Source organism: Rhinoraja longicauda, chromosome 11, assembly GCF_053455715.1.
Source record: "Rhinoraja longicauda isolate Sanriku21f chromosome 11, sRhiLon1.1, whole genome shotgun sequence".
Lineage (NCBI taxonomy): Eukaryota > Metazoa > Chordata > Chondrichthyes > Rajiformes > Arhynchobatidae > Rhinoraja > Rhinoraja longicauda.
The window spans coordinates 37,644,925-37,670,800 of NC_135963.1; the positions used below are offsets into that span (position 1 = coordinate 37,644,925).

Below are 25,876 nucleotides of genomic sequence, written 5' to 3' on the forward strand. Positions count from 1 at the left end.
CTACTAGGAAGTGCAGAGACCATCGTTCTCTGGATAAACCTCTACCTAAATTCCACACGTAAAGATCGTACAAAAATCAACACAACTATAACGACATTTGAAAGACATCTGGACAGGTAGAGAGATATGGGCCAAACATATCGCAGGCAGGTGGGACTAGAATAGATTGGACATCTTGGTCGACGTGGGCAAGTTAGACCAAAGGGCTTGTTTCTTTACTGGATGACTCAATGATAACTTTTTAAATGGATGACAAATGGAAAGAGTATACTAGTATGTGTTTTTATACATTAAAGCAGAAATAATAGGTAAATGCAACCGCTGTGCAGGAAATTAAAGCAGTAATCTCTGGAAATACTCTGCTGTGATAGTAAATAAGAACAAGATGTTGTCCGGGTGCAAACACTATCCCCTTCATTCTTTCATATGGTGCCGTGAGGTCAGTTCAATGCCACATCCAAAAGAGGACAGTTCTGACTGTGCAATAGCTCACTTCAAAATCCTACTTAATGGTGCCTGGAGCATGTTATTTAGACCAGTTGAGACATTGGAGTCCATTGTCATAGTGTGTATAGATTGGAGTCAACAGATGGAGGCAACGTGACACCACAATTGAAAAAATGATCTTGGATCACTGATTTGGAGCTATACTCAGTTGGCATTGAGATAGAGTTAGACAGTGCAAAAACAGGACCTTCAAAAATTGTCCTTGCCAACCAAGGTGTCCACCGGAACTAATCCCATTTGCCAGCATTCTACCCTTATCCCTCAACATTTTCAATCCATGAACCTGTTGAAATGTTCCATAAATGTTGTAATTGAACTTACTTCTACCGCTTACTTTAAATGTGCATTAAATGTTACCGTGCAGATAGTGACAGGGACCCTTAAATCCACTCCATTGTGATTCCAATGCTTTCCATGAGGTGGAATATAATTACAAGTAATGGCAATTTACCACAACTCCATTTACCACAACTTAGTAAACCAATGCAAAAGTGTTCAAAATCATCCCATTAATCATTAAAATTAATAACTCATATACACATGAAAAAAAGCCCAAAGTCCTTAGTGCAGCCCAAGACAGTCTATAGTTCATTGTTGATGTTAGTGTTGTGGGGAGTTCAAGGGCCTAATGATTGCTGAGAAGAAGCTATTGCACCCAACGTCAGGATCGAACCTGGGTCTCTGGCGTTGCATCACAGTGTCACAGGTGAAAAGTGAGCAAAGGAAAGCTATAAAATGAACCGCAAGGGCTGTTAGCTGCAAGCAGCCCAAGGCTTGCAGAAATCTTGGAATTGGCATCAGCTCAATTTCCAGAAGATATTAAAATCCTGTGTAGCAAGAAGCTATGATGATATGGGCTAATGCATAAACCAGTAATTGAACCTTATAGAATACACTCACGGGTAAAGATTGACAAGTCTGTGTTGATATTTATGCATCTTCTCTCACCAATCTTCATCTAATTACATTAGCATATTCCTCCATTATTTTCTATTCTTTTTATCTAATTAAACTTTAAATCCAGCTGATTATATGCAAAGATTCAAAGGCGCACTGGGTACATCAACAACTTCTGGGGAAAAAGCAAGGTTGTCATCTCGGGGAAAGACACCTCGTTCTTTTGTCTAATGTACATTTCCAATTGCTGAAAAAAAGCATATGTCCTCGTAGCTGTCCAGAGGTGGCTTTGCTTCATGGCAAAAGCAATTTGGCACATCAAAGCACCCCCTAAAGTACGCTCGTTCAGAGTTTGGGTTTCAGAATTGCGTGAGATCGAGCAGTAGTATAAACAAGAATTGGGACGTTATGTTACTTATTTTACTGCAGGGCTTTTTCTTAATTAACAGATCAGAGTCTCCAGATGTGTGACAGGATTTCTATAAACGTACCTGTTGTCTCGGATAACTGGTCATCTGGCTTGCTCACAAAACTAAGGTTAGCGTATTTCACTGACCCAGTTCGCTTTGCCATGTGGAGTGAATGAAAGCAACAGTAGACACGGCTCACGAATGTTTTAGATTAAGAGGGGTCGTTTCTTTTTAATTGGAAAAATCCAGCTTGTTTTCAAGAAGGCTTTACTACGAGTAGGGGTGGTGCTAACGGCTGTCTCTGAATGCAATACGGAGGGGCATGAAGCTAATTAAATCCATGCACTTCCTCTAATTAACAGTTACCTAATATTTGACCATATCACGTTATAAAATGCCACCAACACTGCATAACTGAACCTTAATTAGTCCCAGTCTTCATCAAAGAAAGATACTAAAAACAAATTGAAGAAACATAAGCAATTGGTGGGAAAAGCGTAAACACCCTAATAAATTCAGACTTAATTGACACATAAGCCCTTATAATGCAAGACACATGAGCATAAAAAGGGCCATTAGCCAACTACCCTCCGCTAAGCTTTAACCCATAAATAGTCGGCATGACTTGAGGCCCCTGTTTGAGAACAATGTTGCTCGGTGAGACCACAGGCTGTGGTTCGTGGTTCGTGCCACGGTCAAAATTGAAATTGTGTTTAATCCAGTAACTAAATAGAATAATTACAAAATACCTCAAGTTATTTACACAATGGCAATTCCAGCTGCCAATGATGCATTCAGCTTTCCAAATGATCTAGATCCTACTATAGTCTTAGATGACCTTCCTTCACATCTACCATGGCACTAACATTCATGTCATCCATATAAACTTACTAATCTTCACACCTACATTCACACCTAGGTGGTAAATATACGTCACAACAAGGGTTCTGCAGCAATCCCTGCAGTACACCACTGTTACAGTCTTCCAATCAGAAAAACATCCTCCGTCATTACTTTTTGCTTCATATCAATAAGCCGCTTATCGATACAATTAGCCAGTTTGCCTCGATCCAAACTGACAAAGCTTCAGTGGAAAATTCCTTCCCTAATTCCCTCTGACTTTCTATCCATCCTTTCAGGTTTAGAATGCTCCTCAAAACCAAGTCAGCACAGTGGTGCAGCTGGTAGAGTTGCTGCCTCACAGCATCAGAGACCCAGGTTCGATCCTGACCTTGCGTACTGTCAATGTATGCAAAAGCTGTGTGGGAGACTGGAGTTGATGTGGGCCATGACCAGCCTCTAGAAGCTCTTCACAATGGTGAATGTCACACCGACTGGACAGTTGTCATTAAGGAACACTACCTTGCCTTACTTTGGATGATAGTGGTCTTCGTAAAGCAGATGGGACTGCCAGAATGGAGTAGGGAGAGGTTAAAGATATCTGAGAATACTCCAGCCAGCAGGTCCAGGCAGGTTCTGATAAATCAGCTGAGGAGTGTCGCCAGGCCTGTTGTTTTCCGCAGGTTCACTCTTCAGAAGTTTGACCTCTCATCTGTGACAATAATCAATGGCTGCATATCTGAATACCCTGTGTTGCAGCTCCCCTTTAAGCAACATGACCTGCTTCCAGCCTTTCCTTTCAGTCTAGCACTTCTCTATTTGGTTGCATAGCTGGCTGATCAAGTGAAAAATTCGCACAGCTGCATGGAGTTACAGCTGAATACAAGGGAATGGAGGAATGCATTGTATATATAACCTGTGAACATGGTTAAAAGCTAAAAACAACTGTTTCAGGCACTTGCTCATTCAATGGACAGAGGAATTTTATCATGAAGCATTGATCATTAGTAACATAATTGCTGCACAGTGCTGCAGCATCCAATTCCATATGCCCCAACGGTACAACTTTATTTGACTAAATTCTGGCCTTGGCAGCAAAGTTCATACACCACAAATGGAATAATAGTCATGGAGTCATAAAGCCCTTCTTCCCACCATGTCTGTGCTGACCATTAAACACCAATCTATATTAAATCCATTTAGTGTAAACTGGTTGAGATTTACAGTATGCTGATCTATGCTGTTTTCTCTCTACATGAGTGTGTGGATACATGATTGCAACAAACAGACCCAGTCTGTTTTCAAGAACTGATGGAGTTTTTTTTCAGAATTATTGCTCATGAAATGAGGGTGGCACTGTGGCTAGCTGATAGAGCTGCAGCCTTGATCCTGAGCTCGAGTGCTATCTGTGTGGAGTTTGCATGTTCTCCGTGCAATTGGGTGGATTTGGTTTCCTCCCGCATTCCAGAGAAGTGCGGGTTTGTAGGTCAATTGGTCTCTGTAAATTGCCCCTGGTGCGTAGGGAGTGGATGAGAAAGTGGGATAACATAGAAGTAGTGTGAACAAATGATCAATGGTTAGCGTGGTGGGCCATAGGGCCTGTTTCCATGCTGCATCTATCAACTCTAAACTAAATCCTCTTCGTCAAGTATACATACTGTAATTATGAGAGGCATAGCATAGATAGGGGAGACAGTTAAACCCTTTTTCCCCAAGGTGAGAGGGGGAAAGTTTAGTGAAGATGTGCAAGGGAAGATTTTTTAACATAGTGGTGGGGGCTTAGAACCCTCTGCCGGAGGGGGTGTATAGACAGATACTATAATAGAGGCTTTTTGATTGGCACAAGAAAATGTGGGGAATAGAGGGATATGGATCACGTACAGGCAGATGAGATCAAATATATTTTGAGTTGAACAAAGATTTAATTCTGGAAAATTAGCGACTGATGCAAGGGTAGGATATTGATGAGAACAGTGACCAGAACAGGGATTAAATGGATGAATGGAAAAGGTCAAGAGGAGTCAAAAGTAAAGGAAATTCACTTGAGTAAGTCACATACAGATGGAAGTCAAAATATCTGGCCCCAATAAACTGGTAAAATTGTTCAAGACTGTTAAAATTTCTCAGCAGTGAGGAGTTTTTTTTCAGCATATGAAGATGATTAGGAAAAAACATTTAAGTTGAGAATATTACGGTGTCTTCTGAGCATAACAGAATTGTTAAAAAGATAGCACTTTGCATCCTATTTTATAAATTCGGGTACAAGTGATAACAATGGCTAGAATCAATAATTCTTGATTAAGTTCGAGAGCCTTTAGAAAAATATGGTGTAATCAAGCAATCAATCAATCCAAATTCAAATTATATCTTGCAGAATTAAACTGACGATAGATAAAGGACATGTGTCCAATGTGATAGATAGCTTTTCAGAAACTCACAAACACTTTAGGAATTCACACATGACATTGCCACAGCATAACAATAAGGTTGTTTGATGGATGGGGAATGGCTGGGTAGATTGGCTGGAGGTGGACTACAGGTGAAGTGCTGCTTGGACAATAATGCTTCCACTATTTCTCTACGAAATAGTAATAAAACAAAATATTGTGTGTTAATAATAGGGGTGGACCTGGGGGGTTAAAATTAAACAGTAATGTCAACAGAATGAATAAGCTGCCAGAAGGTTACAAGAAACTTTGATTACAAGAAAAAACACAGGACACCAACGTGCACATTAAATGGAAAGACTGGCTCAGATTAGACAATAGACATGACCGATATTATGGGCTAAGCCAGGGACAAACCTTTTGGGTCCATATTATAGTAAAACTCTCTGCCCACTTCTGCAGTGCTATCTTTGGAGAACATTTCTCCCCTCTCCCGTCTTCCTCTTCCTCCAAGGATCTATCCTCAGCCCCTCCTAATTCCCATCTGCACCCTGTCCTTCAGTGATATCAACCATTGACACGGTATTGGTATAAATAGACATAGAATAATGCATCATGGAAAAAGGCTCTTTGGCCGTACTCGTTCATGCTGACAAAGATGCCTCATCTGTTTGTCCTAATTACCAGTGTTTGGCCCATATTCCTCTACATTTCCAAATTGCTACATATCCCAAAACATTTATTTTCCATGTACCTTGTCCAAATGTCTTTTAAATGTTATTATACCTGCCTCAACTACTTCCCCTGGCAGCTCGTTCCATATACCTACCAGCCTGTGTGGAAAAAAATGTCCCTCAGGTTCATATTAGACCTTCTCACCTTAAACCCATGTCCTCTGGTTCTAGGTTTCCCTACCCTGAGTGAAAAATATATGTGCATTCACCCTATCTATTCCTTTTGTGATTTTATACACCTCTATAAGACCATCCCTCAGCCTCCTGCGCTCCAAGGAATAAACTCCTAGCCTGTCCAACCTTTCCCTCAGGCCCTCGAGTCCCAGCAATATCCTTGTGTATGGATGTGTTCTGGGCATAATTAACTGTACACTTACCCACACAGTTGAACTTCTCCTCTTTTTGGCACTTTCTTGAGCAACCATCACCATCTAACAAATTACCGTCATCACATTCTTCCCCGAGATTCCTGAGATATAGAACAAAAGATATCAGAATTATTTAATCTTCACATGATAGACTTCTATCCTGCATTCCATGCAGATACAAAGCTGTCTGGAAAATTGAACAATGGGAGCTTTGCAAAAGCTTTTAGAGACTTGCTTCAATTAGACAGCTGATCCAAAGAACAAAAAGAAAAAGGATGAACAGTAGGCTTTAAAGTCCCGCAAGCCTCCTCTGCCACTCAAGATTATGCTGATCTTCAACATCAAAGCTCTTCTGTCTGTCATTCATCTGTGTTTTTGACTTGTTTTTTTCCTCTCTACTAATACAACCTTACTGGCTGGGCAAGGCCACAGCACTGCTCCTGGCAAGCACATAAAGCAGACAAAACAGCATTATCATAGAGTCATAAAGGTCATAAGAAATAGGAATACAATTAGGCCATTCAGCCCATCAAGTCTACTCTGCCATTCAGTCATGGCTGATCTATTTCTCCCTCCTTAACCCATTCTCCTGCCTAACCTCTGACACCTGTACTAATCAAGAATCTATAAACAAAAATATCCACTGACGGTCTCCACAAATAATTACACAGATTTACCACCCTCTGACTAAAGAAATTTCTCCTCATCTCTTTCCTAAAAGAATGCCCTTTAATTCTGATGCTGCGATCTCTAGTCCTAGACTCTCCCACTTGTGGAAACATCCTCTCCACATCCACTCTATCAAGCCTTTCGCTTGGATAGAGTACGGATTCATGCCCTTCGACTCAACTTATCCATGCCATGCTCTAACTACACCATTACAAAACGCGTCAAGCATATACGGTGAGGTACAATTACAATGAAAATCTTGTTTGCAGCAGCATCACAAGCACATTGGCTCCAACAAACAAATTATACATAAATTACATGTAAAATGTTTTTTAAAAAGGAGACTATACAAAAAAAAGTTGTTAATGCAAAACACAAGTAGAATACAAGTAAGTCCATGGAAGACATAATGAACTGTAGATGCTGGAATCTTGAGCAAAAAAATTCAAAGTGACCGAGTAACTCAGCAGGTCATGCAGCATTTCTGGAGAACATGCATAGGCAACATTTTTGCATTGAGACCTTCCTTCAGGTTAATTGATTCACTGAAAAGATTATCTGTGGTGCTCTGTTGTCAAGGTAGGATTAGGGTTTTGTGTATTGGTTCAAGATCCTGAGAGTTGCAGGAAAGTAGCTGCTCCTAAACCTGGTGGTGTGGGATTTCAGGCTTCTGAGTTGTCTACCAGATGGGAGCACTGAGAAGAGGACATGGCACAAATGGTGGGGATCCTTGTAGATAGAGTCCTCCTAACATGTCTAACATTCTCAGCAACTTAAAACGACAAAAAGTGCTGGAGTAACTCAGCGGGTCATGCAGTATCTCTTGAGAATATGGATGGGTGTTGTTTGGGGTCAAACTGAAGAAGGGTCCCAACCCAGAAACGTCACCTACCCATGATCTCCAAAGATGCTGCCTGACCCATGAAGTCATTCCAGCACTCTGTGTCTTTTGTTTTAAACCAGCATCTGCATTTTACTGTATCCACATTCTCAGCAGCCTATTACATTCCTGTGCATTGGAATTGCCATACCTGGCCATGCCATACCTGGCCATGCCATACCTGGCAATGCCATACCTGGCCATGCCATACCTGGCAATGCCATACCTGGCCATGCCATACCTGGCCATGCCACACCTGGCCATGCCACACCTGGCCATGCCACACCTGGCCATGCCATACCTGGCCATGCCATACCTGGCCATGCCATACCTGGCCATGCCATACCTGGCCATGCCACACCTGGCCATGCCACACCTGGCCATGCCATACCTGGCCATGCCATACCTGGCCATGCCATACCTGGCCATGCCATACCTGGCCATGACGGATAACTCTAGTTGCCCTCGCCCCATATCTCTCATTCCGAAGAAGGGTTTCGACACGAAGCGTCACCTATTCCTTTTCTCCAGAGATGCTGCCTAACCCGCTGAGTTACTCAAGGCATTTTGTGTCTATCTTCGATGTAAACCTGCATCCACAGTTCCCTCCTGCACATGAAGTCTACCTGACCATTAACACATTTGGTTTTGTTCTCAGAAATATTCTCTTTGCCCTATTTCTGCCTCCCACTAGCTTCACTACAACTTAATTCTTCTTTTCAATCGCTTGTCCAGTTCTGCCAAAAGGTTGCAACCTCTATTTCTTTCTCCATATATGCTGTCTAACCTACTTAATGTTACCAATATTTTATTTTATTTTTATTTCCAGCACCTATAGTTTTTCTTTATTTTCAAGGGCAATTTTCCACCTGTTTCCCACATCCTGTGCCCATTCATTCTCAGACTTCATTATATTCAATGACTAAACATCTACAGCCCTCTCAATTAAAGAATTTATAAAGCTCAGTCGCCCTCTAAGCAAAATAATCTCTCTTCACCTTAACCTAATATGGATGACCTTTCATCCTTAAATTCAGTCCCTTAGATCCAGTTTCCCCAGAGGAAGTGGCCATGAATCATCTTCCCCAAAATCCTACCTTTCAATTACATCAGGTGTATTCAATGACATCAGGTGTATCACTGTCTCCATATTGGGCATCAGCCTCACCCAAGAATTAATGCTACATCCCTTCCAAGGGAAATTTACCCTCCTTAGATACAGAAAGAAAAATGATACTGCGTATTCTAGTTATGATCCTACCCAAGGCTTGGTTTATTGCAATGTTTCCTTTCTTTGGCAGTTCATTCTGTTTATACCCTTAACTACCTGCACTTTGACTTCATGAGTGAAGATAAACAACCCATGTATCTCTTGACCTTTCTTCCCAATGAAAATATAATTCTCTATTTTTTTTATTCTTCTGACATAGTGTGTGCTTCTTGCCCACTACCTTAACCTGCCTAGACAGACAACCCCTGCATTATGGATAACGAGGAGAGAGATATGGGGAGGGGGGAGAGATAGTTGTGTTCCTTGAAAAGGGCCCATTTAACCATTTCCCATAAGCCAAAGTAGCATCATTTGAACAAGCATCAAGAAACACGAGTTAAAAAACACCATTTAGTGCTTTTTAAAACTTTTTTGCTTATGTAAGTTCAGTGAGAGTGAACTTTATCTCAAAATTTTAGGTTGTGATTTGTGAATTCCGCAAGGCCGAATTTTTGATTGGCCATAATGCCAGCGTTGCCTGCACTAATTTGCAGATGCCTTAAGTTTCCCTCACATCTCACAGTCTCACCTACCTTTAGTAGGAATAACCCAGAAGTAAATTTGGATATTTATCTCTGTCCCTTTGTTTATGTCGTTGACCCTTTGTCACCCAATGCTAATAGGCTGTCAACCTTAAAGTGACCTGTTTGCCTCTTTAGTAATTTTCAATCCTCTATTAACAATCGGGCGTTACGGTGGCACAGCAGTAGAGTTCCTGCCTTACAGCGCTTGCAGCGCTGGAGACCCGGGTTCGATCCCGACTCCGGGTGCTGTCTGTACAGAGTATGGACATTCTCCCCGTGATCGCGTGGGATTTCTCCGCGATCTTCGGTTTTCTCCCACACTCCAAAGACGTACAGGTATGTAAGTTAATTAGCTTGGTGTATGTGTAAATTGTCCCTAGTGTGTGTAGGATAGTGTTAATGAGCAGGGAACGCTGGTCGATGCGGACTCAGTAGGCCAAAGGGCTATTTCCGTGCTTTATCTTTAAACTAAAACTAAACTAATCCTGCGTTAGATTATCCACAACTTCCTGCACTTTTATTTCAAACTTCAGCATTGCACCCCATGGTATGTTTTTTTTCAAAACCCGAACATACTACATCCCTCAGTATGTTGATAAACACAGACTTTTAAGCATAATTGCTGCAGGTTGCTTTGAGCTCTTGCTTTCCAGAGCGTCGTGCAGATTTTCTGATTGACGAGAAATTTGGCAGGATGCAGCCAAACCTTGTCATGTAAATGGAAAAGCGCCAACTTACTTATCAGCTCACTTAAGAGCTTGCATAGCTCTTCAATGCTAACTGCTCCCTCATGCTGGATATAATCTTTCATGTTTAGAGCCTATTAATTATGTGAGCTGTTGACAATAAATTAATATTTTAATTGGGAGCTTACACCAACTGTACATGTGTTATCACGATCAACTGACATATAACAGGCAGCTGAAATGGATTTAGTTGCACAACAAGGAACAAACTGCATATGTTGGAAATCTGAAATAATAACAGAACATAGAACAGGCCCTTCGGCCCATGATGTCTGTGCTGACCATGATGTTCATTTGAACAAATCCCACCTTTCTGCACATGGTCTATATCCTGCCATCTGCCTGTTAATGTGCCCGTTCAAATGACTCAAATGTGGTTTGTAACTGCTTCCAACATCTCCCTTGGCAGTGTGTTCCCGGCTTCTACTAATTTCCATGTAAAAAAGAACTTGCCTCACAAATCTCCTTTAAATTCCCTCCCCTCACTTTACACCTCTACCCACTAGCATTTGACATTCTCACCCTGGGGAAAAAGGTTTGACTATGGGCAGCACAGTGACGCAGCGGTAGAGTTGCTGCCTTTCAGCGCCAGAGACCCGGATTCGATCCTGATCACGGGTGCTATCTGTACGGAGCTTTAAGTTCTCGCTGTGTCCCCCTGGGTTTTCTCCAGTTTTCTCTCTCATTCCAAAGATGTGCAGGTTTGGAGATTAATTGACTTCTGTAAATTGTCACTAGTGCATAGGATTGTGCTCGTGTACAGGTGATCGCTGGTCGGTACGGACTCAGTAGACCAAAGTGCCTGATTCCACACTGTTTCTCTAAATTAAAATATAAACCACATCTATGCTTCTCATCATTTTATAAACTTCTAACAGGGCTCCTCTCAGCCTCTGCAGCTCCAGACAAAACAATCTCTCCTTATACCCCATACTCTCTGGTGAACCTCCCTTACACCTTCTCCGAAGCCTTTTTCCTGTAAATCAGCGACCAGCTGGAGATGTTGGAAATACTCAGCAGGTTATTGACCCAAAACATTAACGCTCCACAGATGCTGTCTGTCCTGCGGAGTGTTTATTTTGGTTGCATGTTACTGGAATGTTCAGAATCAATCCAAGAAACAGACCCAAGACATCACACGTGGATATTGTTGTTTATATTTGTCATCATATTTTAATTTGTTCTTCAATTGACATACATTGATATTTGAGGTGAATAGTTTTCTCTCAGTCAACATCATGGGGATAAGCTGACCTACAAGCAACACCTTGAAGCTCTCTGTGCTAAAGTCTCGGCATGGAACAACCTGCTGCGTTGCTTGGCCGGATCGTCATGGGGCGCCAGGACATCTACTCTTCGAACTAGTGCTCTTGCACTTGTGTACAGCGCCACTGAGTACGCTGCCCCAGCATGGTGCCGCAGCGCTCATACCAGCAAGCTAGACGCCACCCTCAATGACACCATGCGGATTATCAATGGCTGCCTACGCCCTACTCTGACGGATCTCCTGCCGGTGCTCGCAGGTATCGCACCCGCCAAGCTTCGCAGGGAGTTCTTCACTCATAGGCTGGTGTGCAAGACCCCATCGGACGTTAAACATCTTTTGCACCACCTCACCCAGGATTCACAGCAACTGGGACCTCAACGCCTGTGATCTCGTCACCCTTTCTCCCGTCATGCAGCGACCCTCTGTGGCTCCGGTTTCAACATACTAGGAGCATGGAGAACCAGCTGGGAAGAGACATCGCAACCTCAATTCACTGTCGCACCGAACACCACAGCCCAATCCGGCTCGGACATGCCCCGCAGAGAGCGGGTCGCCCTGAACCTGCTCCGCATAGGGGTCGGCCGGTTCAACGCCAACATGCATCGTTGGGGGTTGCGTTCATCAGCAGCCTGCGTGTGTTGGGCAGACCAGCAAACAGCGCAGCACGTCATTTTCGACTGCACTTTCCTCCGTCCCCCTGGTGGAGGGGTAGACCTTACGGCCCTCGACAACAGCACATTGCACTGGCTACAGCGCCTGGAGGGCGTTACATAATTTCTGTTGCCTCAAACGCAATAAGAAGACGGGGATAAGATTTACAGACTTTAATAAGAACCTGCCTGTGGGAATTATTTTTTAAAATCTGAATTAAACTGTGGAAACATTCAGCAGGTCGGGTAGCATCTATGGAGAGAGGAATTGGAGTTCAATTTCCAGGTCAAAGACCCTTCAACAGAACCCTGCTTGTGGGAAATGGCAAAATGCAAAAAGACTATAATGTTTCCAATGTTATAACAGTGGCAATACTTCAAAAAATATTTCATTGGCTGTAAGGCACCTGTTTTGACCCAAGAACATGAAAGACACAATATAAATATGTCTTGACTAGTTGTATCAGCACATATATCAACCAACATACATCTGAGGCTTATAATCGAAAAGTTCGGTTTTTAATCATGGTAGCTGCTGGCAAGGAGAAATATCTGCTAGATTTGCTCGCATTCCTGCTTTCCAATTTAGTGGAAAACAAGAGAAAAGGCTAATGACAAATCCCTTGGCAAAGCAGATTTCTGACCCCTGTATATGAAGAGGTGCTGGGAAGGATCCTGGAGAGAATAGATTTGTGTAGAACTCCAGTCCAAAATGTTGGAAAAGCCAGGACAAAAAGACAAAACCAAACACTGAGGCTTTGTTTTGAAACTAAAATTTGCTAAAATCTCATAGGTCAGTAGTAGGACTCTGAACCTTCACAGCAGGTCATGGGTTTAGATGTCCCTCCTGAGATGTGGGTGTGGCACGGTGGCGCAGCGGTAGAGTTGCTGCTTTACAGCACCAGACACCCAGATAATGACTACCGCCCACTCTCTCATAGATGTTATTAAATCTCATGTTACTCTTTAGAGAGTAGGAAAATTCCCTTTTGATCCTGGCCAACAATTATTCTTCAATTAATGTCACCAGAAGATAACCAGTTAATTCTCTTTTGACATGTGAAGTTTGGACGATATTAAAACAGCTGCTATGCAATATTAAAATAGCCTCTGTGCATCACTGTCTGTGGAGTATACTGGAGCTTGGTCCTTTTGCTAAATTAGAATATCAGCGCACTGTGGCAGGATGACATCAGCAAATCCAGTACTTTCCCACTGACCAGGAATCAGAGCTGGGGTTTCTTCAATTGTAGATAGATTAGTCATCTGCCGATAACGCTGTTAAAAGCTTATTTTAGTGTACTTTAATTGATCTTTTGAATCTTCAGATTTTGCGAACCAAATTTATAGAATGCCATGTTTTAATATCAATAAACTAATCTCATCTAAGAGGTACGGAAGTTTGAATGCGCATACCTCCAGATTCAGGGACAGTTTCTTCCCGGCTGTTGTCAGGCAAATGCATGGTCCTCACATCAGCCAGAGTGTGCTCCCCACCTCCCACCTACCTCATTGGAGACCTTAGAACTATCTTTAATCAGACTTTATCAGACTACAATTTTATATACAGGTACCCCTCAGCTTAAGATGGGGTTCCTTTCCGAGACACCCATCGGAAACCAAAAACATCGTAAGTCGAAATGCATTTAATACGCGCGATCACGTGGGCGGAAGCGAGCTGCGGCTCGCTATGGGTAGCTGCCGTTTGCACCATCGCAAAGTCGGACTATCGCAAGTCAAAGCATCGTAGGCCAGGGAGCACCTGTATTTGTACTAAATGTTGTACCCTTCATCCTTTATCTGTGCACTGTGGCCGCCTTGATTGTATTGATGTATAGTATTCTCTTTGACTGGATAGCATGCAACAAAAACATTTCAATGTACACGTGATAGTAATAAACTATGTTCAACCATAAATTCACTTCTTTAACACAGCGCAAAGAATTCGAAAATTATCAGGGAGTAAATTAATACTGAATCAACCATGTTGGATCTCAATCCATACCAAGATAGAGTTCATCACCCGACAATAAGAACAACTTGTGTGCAATGGACTATGATGCCTAGAGATGGAAGCCAGTCAGAGGCTGACTGTAGGAAAAAAAGAAAAATCTCTCCTATTCCAAGACTTCAAATGAATTAAGAAACTAAATCGATGGAGGAATTCAGTGAGTCAGGCAACAACTGTGGAGGGAAATGAACAGAAGACATTTCGGGTCAGGCCCCCAGGTCAGAATGAAGAAGGGTTCTCGCGCAAAACGTCATCTGTCCTTTTTCAGAATCGAGAACCATAGGACATAGATTTAAGGTGAGGAGGGAGAGATTTAATAGGAAATTGAGGGATAATTCTTTTTTACACAAAGGGTGGTGGGTGTATGGAATGAGCTGCCAGAGGGGGTAGTTGAGGCAAGGACTATCGCAATGTTTAAGAAACATTTAGACAGGTACATGGATAGGATAGGTTTAGAGGGATATGGGCCAAATGCAGGTAGATGGGACTAATGTACATGTGACATGTTTGTCGGTGTGGGCAAGTTGGACTAATGGGCCTGTTTCCATGCTGTATGACTCCGTGTTGCCTGTCCCGCTGAGTTCCTCCAGCATTTCGTTTTTATTTAGCTCTAGAATCCAGCAGTCAGTTTTGTCTTCTAATGAATTACTTTGGATCACTGAAACTCCTTTCTTTTAGAACCCAATGAAAAATTTCACAAACAACATTTACAACAAAAATGACTGCAAGAAGTGATTTTTAGACCATGTTTTCTGAATTATTTTTTTTCTTACCTTTCTACTTTCTGATCTCCACAGAAGGGATTACCATGGACATAGGTCAGAGGCGGGGTCAGTTCACTGGACAAAGATCCAGCTGCAACTTTCACTTGGTAGCTGTAAACTCTGCCTGGGACAACCTCCCTGAAAGTAGATCATTGACAAAGGTTAGTAACACCACTGAAACCTATCTAGCGTCCCTGGGGGGGGGGGGAAAGTATTATAGAGCAGTAAACATTTCAATTCATAAAGGAAGTGGTAGCACAGTGACGTGACAGGTAGCGCCATTGCCTCAGTGCCTGAGACTCGGGTTCAATCCTGACTATCGGTGTTGTCTGTACAGAGTTTGCACGTTCTCCCTGTAATGACGTGGGTTTTCTCTGGGTGCTCCGGTTTCCTCCCACTCTTCAAAAACGTATAGGTTTGTAGGTTAATTGGCTTTGGTAAAATTGTAAATTGTCCCTAGTGTGTAGGATAGTGTTATTGTATTGGATGCTGGCTGGTTGGCATAGACTTGGTGGGCCAAGGGGCTGTTTCTGCACTGTATCTCAAAAATCTAAAGTCTGTTTCTGTGCTGTATGCCTCAATGATTCTATGAGATCCCAGGATTGAGCAACACCTCCTCAGATATGATTCCAGTACCAACTGAGCCAAGGCTACTGGTGACCTTGTATGTCTGGATATAGGCTGCGCACCAAATGCAAGGATGAAGGAAGGAATCTCTTTCAGCCATTCCTCTCGGAAATAATTGCCCAGAAATCCAATTATCGATAATGTAGACTAGAAGTGGGAGATGCAACCAAGGTGGGGATGATGATGCTGCTGAAGGCTACTGACAAGCTTCTTCCATCATCTAAGTCTGAAGCAAGCCATCTGAAAACCAACAATTCACATGGCAGCAAGGAGCCAGGATAATGGTCATGCTTTAGTTTGTATATCTTTGATTGAAACCTTATGTCAGGCTGTTTTCTCACTGCCTTTGAAATAACTTTTGGAACAAATCCAGACATTGGTCGCCCATGCATTTCTCCATTTCCATTAATGACCTGCATTTCAAACTTCCTAGTTTTTACTCAAGATGTGAAACACATGTAGGTTGAAATGTGATTTCATTACAGATTGTAACTTATTACCACCAGCCAGATCAAACGGGACAGTCCTCTACAACACCACAGGCTTACCGCCCCACAGCAGCAACACAAGAAGGTTATACAGGCGTTTAGGAGGGGGACAAATTCCCTGAAACCACCACTGTTTCTCACACAAATATCTTGACAGGCCATGTGATACAGGCATTTAGGAGAGGGTCACATTCCCAAAAACCACCATTCCTTCTCACACACAGATTTCCTGGTAGGCCATTGTGGGCAGTGGGTAGAGTTGTTGCCTGACAGTGCTTGCAGCGCCAGAGACCCGGGTTAGATCCCAAGTACTGTCTGTACAGAGTTTTTATGTTCTCCCCGTGACCGCATGGATTTTCTCCGAGATCTTCGGTTTCCTCCCACCCTCCACAGACCGACAGGTATGTTGGTTAATTGGCTTGGTGTATTGTCCCTAGTGTGTGTAGGATAGTTAATGGGTGCAGAGATCTCTGGTCGGTGCGGACAGTGGGCCGAAGGGCCTGTTTCCGCGCTGTATCTCAGATCTAAACTTAACTAAAGCATGTAAGATACCAATATTGAATGTTCAAAATAAATTCTAAGTGATACTTAAAATTTATTCTTTATTTAGAAAACATAGAGGTCATTGCCAATATTATATCTTAAAACAGACAGCACAGTAACACAGCAGGTAGAGCTGTTGCCTCAGAGCAACAGAGAACATGATTCGATCCTGACCTGGCTGGGAAGGCTGGCCTTGAAGGATCATCAGGCAATATGAATAACAACCAGATGGCAAAAATATTAATTCGTGATTTTACTTCAATATTTACCAGGGAAATAGAACATGTAGATATGATATGACAAGTTGTGTTATAAAAGTCAAAGAGAATTTAAAACTAAAAATGGGAAGTTATCAAATAAACTAATCAACCACAAAGGAAAATACATATCAACATATTTTGAAGTAGCAGGAACATTGCAACATATTTTAGAGCAATTTATTAGAAAGGAGTGTCGTGCCCAAGTGTGATGACTTGCTAATACCATGGCTATATTTAAGAATGGAATCCACGCTATGTGCAAGAGACAGATATCTAGAAGCAATAAGTGCAACAGGTTAGATTTCACAAGGTGAAGTTCTTGCATGACCAACTTCATTGATGCGGCGAGAAGCATAACTACATGCCATCAACATAACACTTGAGAAACTTGGGAGTGGTGAGTATGTGGATCTCCCTACACCAGGTATTGAAGTGGATAGGATAGCTACATTTAAGGGGAGGTAGACAAATATAAGAGGGAGAAAGGATCAGAGGACTGTGCTGATAGATTTATAGATTTAGATGAGGAAGTTGGGAGGAGGCCTGCATGAAGCACATACTTCAAGATAGACAAGTTTCTGGGTGAATGTCCAACACAATACGCTGCTATTTTAAAATAAAATTGCAGGGAAATTGTAATAAAAAGGAACTGCAGATGCTGGTTTATACCAAAGATAAACAGAAAATGCTGCAGTACCTCAGCGGGTCAGGCAGCATCTCTGGAGAAAATGGATAGGTGATGTTTGGGGTCAGAACCTTTCTTCAGAACTAGCTTGATGCTGCCTGACTCACTGAGTTACACCAGCATTTTCTGTTTATCCTTGGTATAAACCAGCATCTGCAGTTCTTTTTTATTACATTTACCCTGCAATGTCTATTTGCAATGCAATTCTGAGCCTCTTATCGCCAACTCTCTTGTTCTGACTGCCATTTCACCCCATCCCATTTCGACCTTCTTCCCAGGTGAATGCAAAGATTGCATAGCTCAACTCTGAAAAGGAGTAATTGATCTATCTAATACTTATCTCTCAAGCACTCTCACTAAATGTCAGACTTCCTGGTTGTGGGCTGATTGATTAGCTTCCTACATTGCCTGCTCAGCTTTCATGCAGGGATGACATGTGAACAGTGGATGGGTTTTATACCAAGGCAAGTTCCTACATTAAGTTGCAACCTCCCACTGTAATAACTCACCAGTCGGTGAATGTTCTTTCCTTTTGGGTGACAGTCAACATTCGGCCCTTGTGAAATGGAGGCTCCCTCACAATCTTATACTTCAGGGACTTGCACATAATGCACAAGGGGTCCTGGGACCTGGAGGTCAAGAGCACCGCGTCCAGCTCCATCTTCTCGTCAAAGGTGTAGATCTTCACACTGGCCACTTTCCTTTTGACGTTGACTTTGACAGACAGCGGGATGTTGCAGAAAGTATGGTATGACCCCCCGAGCTGGATTTCCTGTTTGTCAACGGTCACAATCTTGATGGCAGAGACCCCCTTCTCCAAACCAGCGGACAGGTGGGTGACCCAGACAGAGAGAGAGTCGGCGACGACAGGGTAGGCAAAATGCACCTCCAGCATGCAGCCGTCGGGCTGGGGACAAGGCACCGTCATATTCAGGTCGTAAAGGTGAAGCTCAGGGCTCCAGGCCTGCAGACTGGGTTCACATGGCTCGTCCACATCAGGCGACCCTGTAGCAAACAAACACCGCCCTTAGTAAACTACCCTCACAGTTAAAATCTCCACTTACATCACACCTTTCCCCTCCATCAAAAGTCCCAGACCACATTAGACAGCTCGTTGTGTAGGAAAATAACTGCAGATGCTGGTACAAATCGAAGGTATCACAAAATGCTGGAGTAACTCAGCAGCTCAGGCAGCATCTTGGAGAGAAGGAATGGGTGACTCTTCGGGTCGAGACCCTACTTCAGACTGATGAGGCATCATGTTCCAACAAAGAGCAACGGTATCAATGTCCAGGTCACCCATTTTCAGTCATGTTGATGAATGACAAATATTGACTCGGGCACTGGAAGAACTTTCCTGCCTCAGGTCAAATAGTATAATAGTACATTTACATCAGTGATAGAGAGACACAAGGACAAAGATCTATGGAATCCACAGGCGGCACAATGGTAGAGTTACTGTCTTACAACGCCAGAGACAATAGACAATAGACAATAGACAATAGGTGCAGGAGTAGGCCATTCAGCCCTTCGAGCCAGCACCGCCATTCAATGCGATCATGGCTGATCACTCTCAATCAGTACCCCGTTCCTGCCTTCTCCCCATACCCCCTCACTCCGCTATCCTTAAGAGCTCTATCCAGCTCTCTCTTGAAAGCATCCAACGAACTGGCCTCCACTGCCTTCTGAGGCAGAGAATTCCACACCTTCACCACTCTCTGACTGAAAACCCAAGTTTGATCCTGACTACAGGTAGTGTCTGTACGGAGTTTATACATTCACCCTGTGACTGCATGGGTTTTCTCCGGGCTTTCTAGTTTCCTCCCACATACCAAAGATGTGCAAGTTTGTGGGTTAATTGGCTTCTGCAAATTGCCCCTAGTGTGCAGGATAGAACTAGTGTACAGTAATCGTCGGTCGGTGTGGAATCGGTGGGCCATAGTGCCCGTTTCCATGCTGTATCTCTAATCTAAATTAAACAGATTATGGTTTGGTTCAATCTCACTGGAAATATGGACCTTGGACAAAGCAGCATTTCCTCAATGCAACGGCAAATGGGACTAACTTGGTTGGGCAACTTGGTTGGCATGAATGAGTTGGGACACAAGACCTATTTCCATACTCTATGGTGTCTCAGGTAAGCTGCATCAATGGGAAAGAGAGTGTGCGAGAGTTGTGCAAGTGTATATGTGTGAATGCGCGTGGGCGAGAGAGAGTTCACATGCACACGGATGAGCGTGCACAAGACTGTGCCTGTGCATGTCTACGTGTGCAGCACATGTGGCGCATGCATGTGAATGAGGGCACCATGCAAGGTAAGTGGGGAAGAGTGTCAGTGTACGAGGCCCAGCATTGTGGATGATCCCAGTACATAAGAGGAGTGGTGGGGATGCTGATTCTGCTGTACAATGGGTGAGAAATTAGGCTCTTCCAGCTTTGGGGTAGCATGGCTGTGCTGTCACAGGAGGGGCTTGTCCCCTCTGTAGTGTAATTGGATACTGTGAAAACTATAGTGAAAGGATTTTAACTTTTCCTGAAAAGAAGGCTAATCACTGATCATTTCCACAAAAGTGAAGAATACATGGAATAAATTAATATACAGATGTCCTCTGTATTTCCACACTTACTGACAGAGCATCTTTGCCTTTGGTTTTTCCGCCCTCCTCTCCCACCCATGTTTCTTGTCTTATCTTGCTATCTGCTAAAGGAGCTCTACCCACAGCACCACCCATCCGACTCCTACCTCCATCCGAGCAGCATTTCACTAATTGAATTCACAATGCGATTCATGGGCCGAGCTGATGGAACTCTCACTATTAACCCAGCTGCTCAACACCTGTTGTTTTTTGGACTTTGCTGAAAAAAAATTCATTTTCTTCAGCTTAAATTACTCCAGACACCTTCACATCCTGCAAAGTATTACGTTTTTTTTCCATCATCCATCATTGAGTTAGACCATCTATCAAGCAGGGATCTGGAAGGATTTGCACTACGCCACAGAGTGCATGCCCACCCTTGCGTGTTTTCCTCCCTGTGACTTTTGGATTAGGTATCGTGCACATGTTGCAACTTGCAGACGTGGCTTGACCTATTAGCTCCTGAGCACAAGAATGTGCAAGTGCCTGCAACGGTGCAGCAGCGGTGGAGGACACCAGTGGCCTCACTTGGCCAGGCTGATCATGCAACACCGCCATGGCAACAGGCCTTCATGGTCAGGTTAAGAACATGGTCAGGTTAAGAACTTTACACCTATAACAACTTGGACTAGACAAAGGTGACAAATCTGGCAACTCTGTAAACTGTCTCATACTAATACTAATTTACACTTGTACTGTATGAGATGCTTAACTAAGATGCATCTAAGTGCTTATGTATGGTGATACTTGTACTGAACAGTATACAGAAAGGTATTTCACTGTACCTCAGTACATGTGACAATAAAATATAATTGAAGTAGAGATCAGATATAGGGTACTTTACATCAGAACACATCCATTATAGCCCCTCCCCTGACATTAGTTTGAAGAAGGGTCTCGACCCGAAACGTCACCCATTCCTTCTCTCCAGAGATGCTGCCTGAGTTACTCCAACATTTTGTAGCTACATCTATTATACCATGGTTGAAGGAATCCAGATTTCAAAATTTGGAGATACAAGAGATGCTGGAATCTTGAGTAAATACAAAGTGCTGAGGAACTCAGTAGGTCAGGCAGCATCTGAGGAGGGAAATGGACAGATGATATTTTTGGTCAGGAACTTTCTTCAAACCATTGGAATAGACGGGAATTAGCTGGTAATGAAAGGCAAAGAGAAGGATGGGCAGCACAATGCACAGCAGTAGAGTTACTGCCTCACAGAACCAAAGACCCGGGTTCAATCCAAACTATGGGTGCTTGCTATACGGATTTGTACATTCTCCCTGTGACTGCGTGGGTTTTCCCCAGAGGTGAAAAGTAGAGAAGACAAAAGGCTCAGATAGTGGAATCTGATAAGGAATGAAGATAGAGCGTGAAAAGTAGAATGGGCGAAATGTTGAACCTGCAGTGGGAATAGTGAGTGGAAGGAAGAAAAATGGGGGTCCAAGAGTAGGGACAGCCATTTTGTACATGGCCTCAGTGTGGCATTGGAGGATTGCGGGACAGAAAGGTCAGTATGGGAATGGGAAGCTGCTACATCGACGATTGCATAGGGGCTGCCTCCTGAACAACTCATTGATTTCATTAACTTTACCACTGACTTCCACCATGCCCTCAAATTCACCTGGAATAAATCTGACACCTGTCTCCCCTTTCTTGATCTCTCTGTCTCCATCACAGGGAACAGACTATCGACTGATGTCTAGTACAAATCTACAAACCCCCACAGTTATCCGGATTACTACTTCCTCCCTCCCTGCCTCTTGCAAGGAATTATCCCATATTCTCAATTCCTCCATCTCCACCAAATCTGCTCCCAAAATGAGACTTTCCAGACTAGGATATCTGAGATGTCCTCTTTCCTTAGTAAACATGGTTCCCCCCCTGGCTGTCATAGATGGATCCCTTTTCTGTGTCTTTCGGTGTCCCGTGATTCTGCTCTTTCTCCTGGATGGAACAGGAATAGAGTTCCCTCGGTTCTCACCTGAGCCCACTAGCCTCCTCATCCAACATATCATCCTCCGAAATATCCCTCACCTCTAATGTGATCCCACCACCAGTCACATCTTCTCATCTCCACCACTTTCCGCCTTCCATAGAGACTGCTCCCTCTGCAACTCCTTGGTTCACTCATTCCATCCCACCCAAAGCATCCCCTCCCCAAGTACTTTCCCCTGCAATCGCAGGACATGTAACACCTATCTTTATACCTCCTCCCTCACCTCCATCCAAGGAGTGCAGCAGTCCTTCCAGGTGAGGCAGAGGTTCACGTGCACCTCCTCTAACCTCATCTACTCATGCATTGTTTCCGATATTGCCTCCTGTACATTAGCAAGTCCAAGCATAGACTTGGCAACCGTATCATTGAACACTTGCACTCAGTCCGTCAAGGCCTACTGGATCCTTGCTGCTAACGATTTTAAATTCCCTTCCCATTCACATATTGACCTTTCAGTCCTGTGCCTCCTCCATTGCCAGAGTGAGGTCATATGCAAAAGGAGAAACTGTACCTCATATCCCACTTGGGTAGCTTACAACCCATCAGTATGAACTTCCAATTTGAAGTATTCCCTAACATTCCCCCTCTCCCCTTTCTCCCCCACACACTCTGCCTAGCAAAAACCTCCCTCGCCTGTGTTCACCTATCACCTGCCACTTTGTCCTGCCCGTCCTCTCTTCCAGCTTTCCTCACCCCCCCCACTATAATCCGCCTGAAGAAGGGTCCCGACCTGAAACGTCACCTATCCTTGTTGCTGGGATGCTGCCTGACCCGCTGAGTTACTCCAGCATTTTGTGATACCACTTAAATCATATATTGGCCTAAAGTTCATCCATTTTCTGGAATAAGGCACCATCCTTGTTCTGCTCCTGGAGTCTGGACCGATGTGAATTCCAATCCAATCTAGAATTTAAATTCTGTAAATTAAATAGAATTGGAATTAAAAGTATCTGGTTTAGCAATGGTGACAATATAACAAGAGTGCCCTTCAAAAGCTGTGTAACTTAAGGAAGGAAGCCTGCTGTGCTTCTCAGTCTGGCCTTTAGGTGACACCAGACACACAGCAATGTGTTGGCTCTCAACTGCCCTTAGAAATGGAGTGTGTGTCTATGGTGTGAAGATGTGGTGATCAGGTAAATTACTGAATTTGTATTTGTATCAACTATTACAAATAAGAATAAAGATCAAATGGACTATTTAACACCATCCTAGAATTAGATTTGAACACACAAATGGAAACACTCAGTCCATACCAACATCTCCTCACATAGTTGGACATGCAGAAATTAGGAGCAGTTCCACAGACTTGTCAATAATCTTATCTATGTGTAGACAAGAACTCCAGATGTTGCGTTATACTGATGATAGACAGAGTGATGGAGTAACTCAGAGGGTCGTGCAGCATCTCTGGAGAAGAAAGAAGTGTAATGTTTTGGATCAAGCCCCTTCTTCATACTGGAGAAAAAGGATTAGTGATGTTTCGGCTCGGGACCATTATTCCGACAATCACATGTAGTTCTATTTATAGCGAATTTCATCGGACATAGTCCCAAAATCCTCCATCAAGCCCAATGACTGGACAGACACAACAGTGGTGGTGGACCTGTGATATACAGGTGGGAGAGAACGGCCCATACGCGTCTGCAGTGTGGTCTCCAGGCCCATGGGCTCCTCTACAAATTCCTATAGAGGTCCTCTATAAACATCCTCTGCAATTCGCAAGGAGGTCAACAGTTGAATAACAGATGTTAAAGATCACATTGGAAGTAGCACCTGGCAATCTTAAAAGTGAGGGATGGGACATTTGTACTCAGTCAATGGGAGGAGCAGATCAAACTTACCGTGTCTTTGGTTGTGGCTGCCAGAATGTTTCTATGACAGTAGACGAGAGAAGCAACATGAAGTAATAACAGACACACTCTGATGTGAGGAACACTTAATGCAATATCTGCCTGCGTGCCAATTATGTTTGCGGTCAAAAAACAGAGGGTAGTCCTGATAAACAGTTTTCAACATGAAATATTATTTCTGTTTCTATTTCTATGGATGCTGACTGGTCTGCGAAGGATGTCCAGTCTTTTCTTTTGTGATTTAAGATTTCCAGCATCTTCAGTCATTTATTTTTCAAGGCCCACTTGGTAATGTGCTGGAGAAGCATCTTCTAATGACCTGACCACTACATCTTCACACCATAGACGCCCTCCGTTATACGTAGTTGGCAAGACCAGCCATAGAAGAAAAGTGATCAACCACAAACTATTTCCTCATGCCTAGCATAACTGAGGGTGTACCTGACTGTTAAATTAACTTTAAACCATAGCACTATTGTTCTCATAGGTGGAAATAAAACGTGATGGCTTTGTTTGATGAAGAGCAATGCATTGTCTAGTGTAAGGTTGGCTAATATTTATATTTCACTCAATGCCATAAATATATAGATTACATGGTTATTGTCTTGTTACAGTATGCACATTGGCAACAGGGTTTCCTATATTGTAGGACAGTCTGCATACCAAAATGTCTTTGGCATATCGTGAAAAGGACATGAGGGTGCTATATAAATGCAGACTTGGGTTCTGCTAAGTGTTCTAGAAGTTATAATAATAATAATAATAATGCATTACATTTATATAGCGCTTTTCAAACACTCAAAGACGCTTTACAGGGATTACTAGAACATAGAGAAGAAAATAAATAGATAAATAAGTAAACAAACAGAAAAAGGAGACAGAAGGTGAGGTGACGGTCAGTGGTTGAAGGCAGTGCTGAACAGGTGAGACTTCAGTGATGTTTTGAATGTGGTGAGTGAGGAGGAGTCTCTGACGGTTTGGGGTAGTGAGTTCCAGAGGGTGGAATCAGCGATGGAGAAAGCCCTGTTCCCCCAGGATCTGAGTTTGGTCCGGATGGGGGGGGACAGGAGGTTGGCAGCAGCAGAGCGGAGGGTGCAGGTGGGAGATTTGAGATTTGGAGATTTGTTCCAAACTTGGATAAAATGGCTGAATTCCAAACTCACTCTGTCTTTCTCTGTCCCTCAGGATTTGTGGGCTGTGTGATGGCCAAAGAGGGTGATGTGGAGACCAGAGACTCTTTCACAAATGTGGCAGGTGCACAGGTAGTTTGAGGTTGTGCACTCATTTTGCCACTTACAGAAGGTTTCTGTGTGCTCTTAATTCTCCAGACCATCCTGAATACTCTTTCTCTACTTTGAGCAGCCATGGTCCGGATATTCTCAGCAGTCATTGAGGATGGTGCTTTGAGAACCTCCTTGAATCCTTCTCTCCACCTGCCTGATAATCTTTTCCACGATGAGATAAAGATCTGTTTCAGGAGTCTGCTGTTGGGCATGAGAACAAAGTTGACTCTCTAAGGGCAATAACTGAGATGAATCTATGGCTTTGGTGTTGGAGATGTTGCTCTGGCACAAGATATTGGTCATTAACATTGTAAGTAGTCCAGGTCTCAGAAGCATATAGGAGGAAAGCGATCTTTGGTGCCTTTTCGACCATGAGTTTTGCACCATCTAAGATCTTGATTTTCAATAACCCTTTTCGTCAATTGATCATACACTATGCTGGTGCATTGAAGGTGGTGGAATCTTGTTCTCATGTGCTTCAGTAAAAGCTTCGATAAAGGCTTGGACCTTACCTCCTAAAGTGTACAAATGCAAGTGCTGTCTACACAGTGTAACTCAACTACTGAGGATTGGGTAATTGT

The 25,876-nt window shown here is 43.2% G+C and overlaps 1 protein-coding gene across 1 annotated transcript in view; it reads right to left on the reverse strand.

The window, feature by feature from the left end:
- pappa2 (pappalysin 2) overlaps positions 1 to 25,876 on the reverse strand; it is a 266,339-nt gene that overhangs the window by 115,971 nt on the left and 124,492 nt on the right. The window contains exons 7-9 of the mRNA XM_078407399.1: positions 18,037 to 18,532; positions 14,934 to 15,062; positions 6,153 to 6,244 (exon numbers count right to left, since the gene is read on the reverse strand). Coding sequence (XP_078263525.1) covers positions 6,153 to 6,244; positions 14,934 to 15,062; positions 18,037 to 18,532 — 717 coding nt within the window. The remainder of the gene's footprint in view (positions 1 to 6,152; positions 6,245 to 14,933; positions 15,063 to 18,036; positions 18,533 to 25,876) is intronic.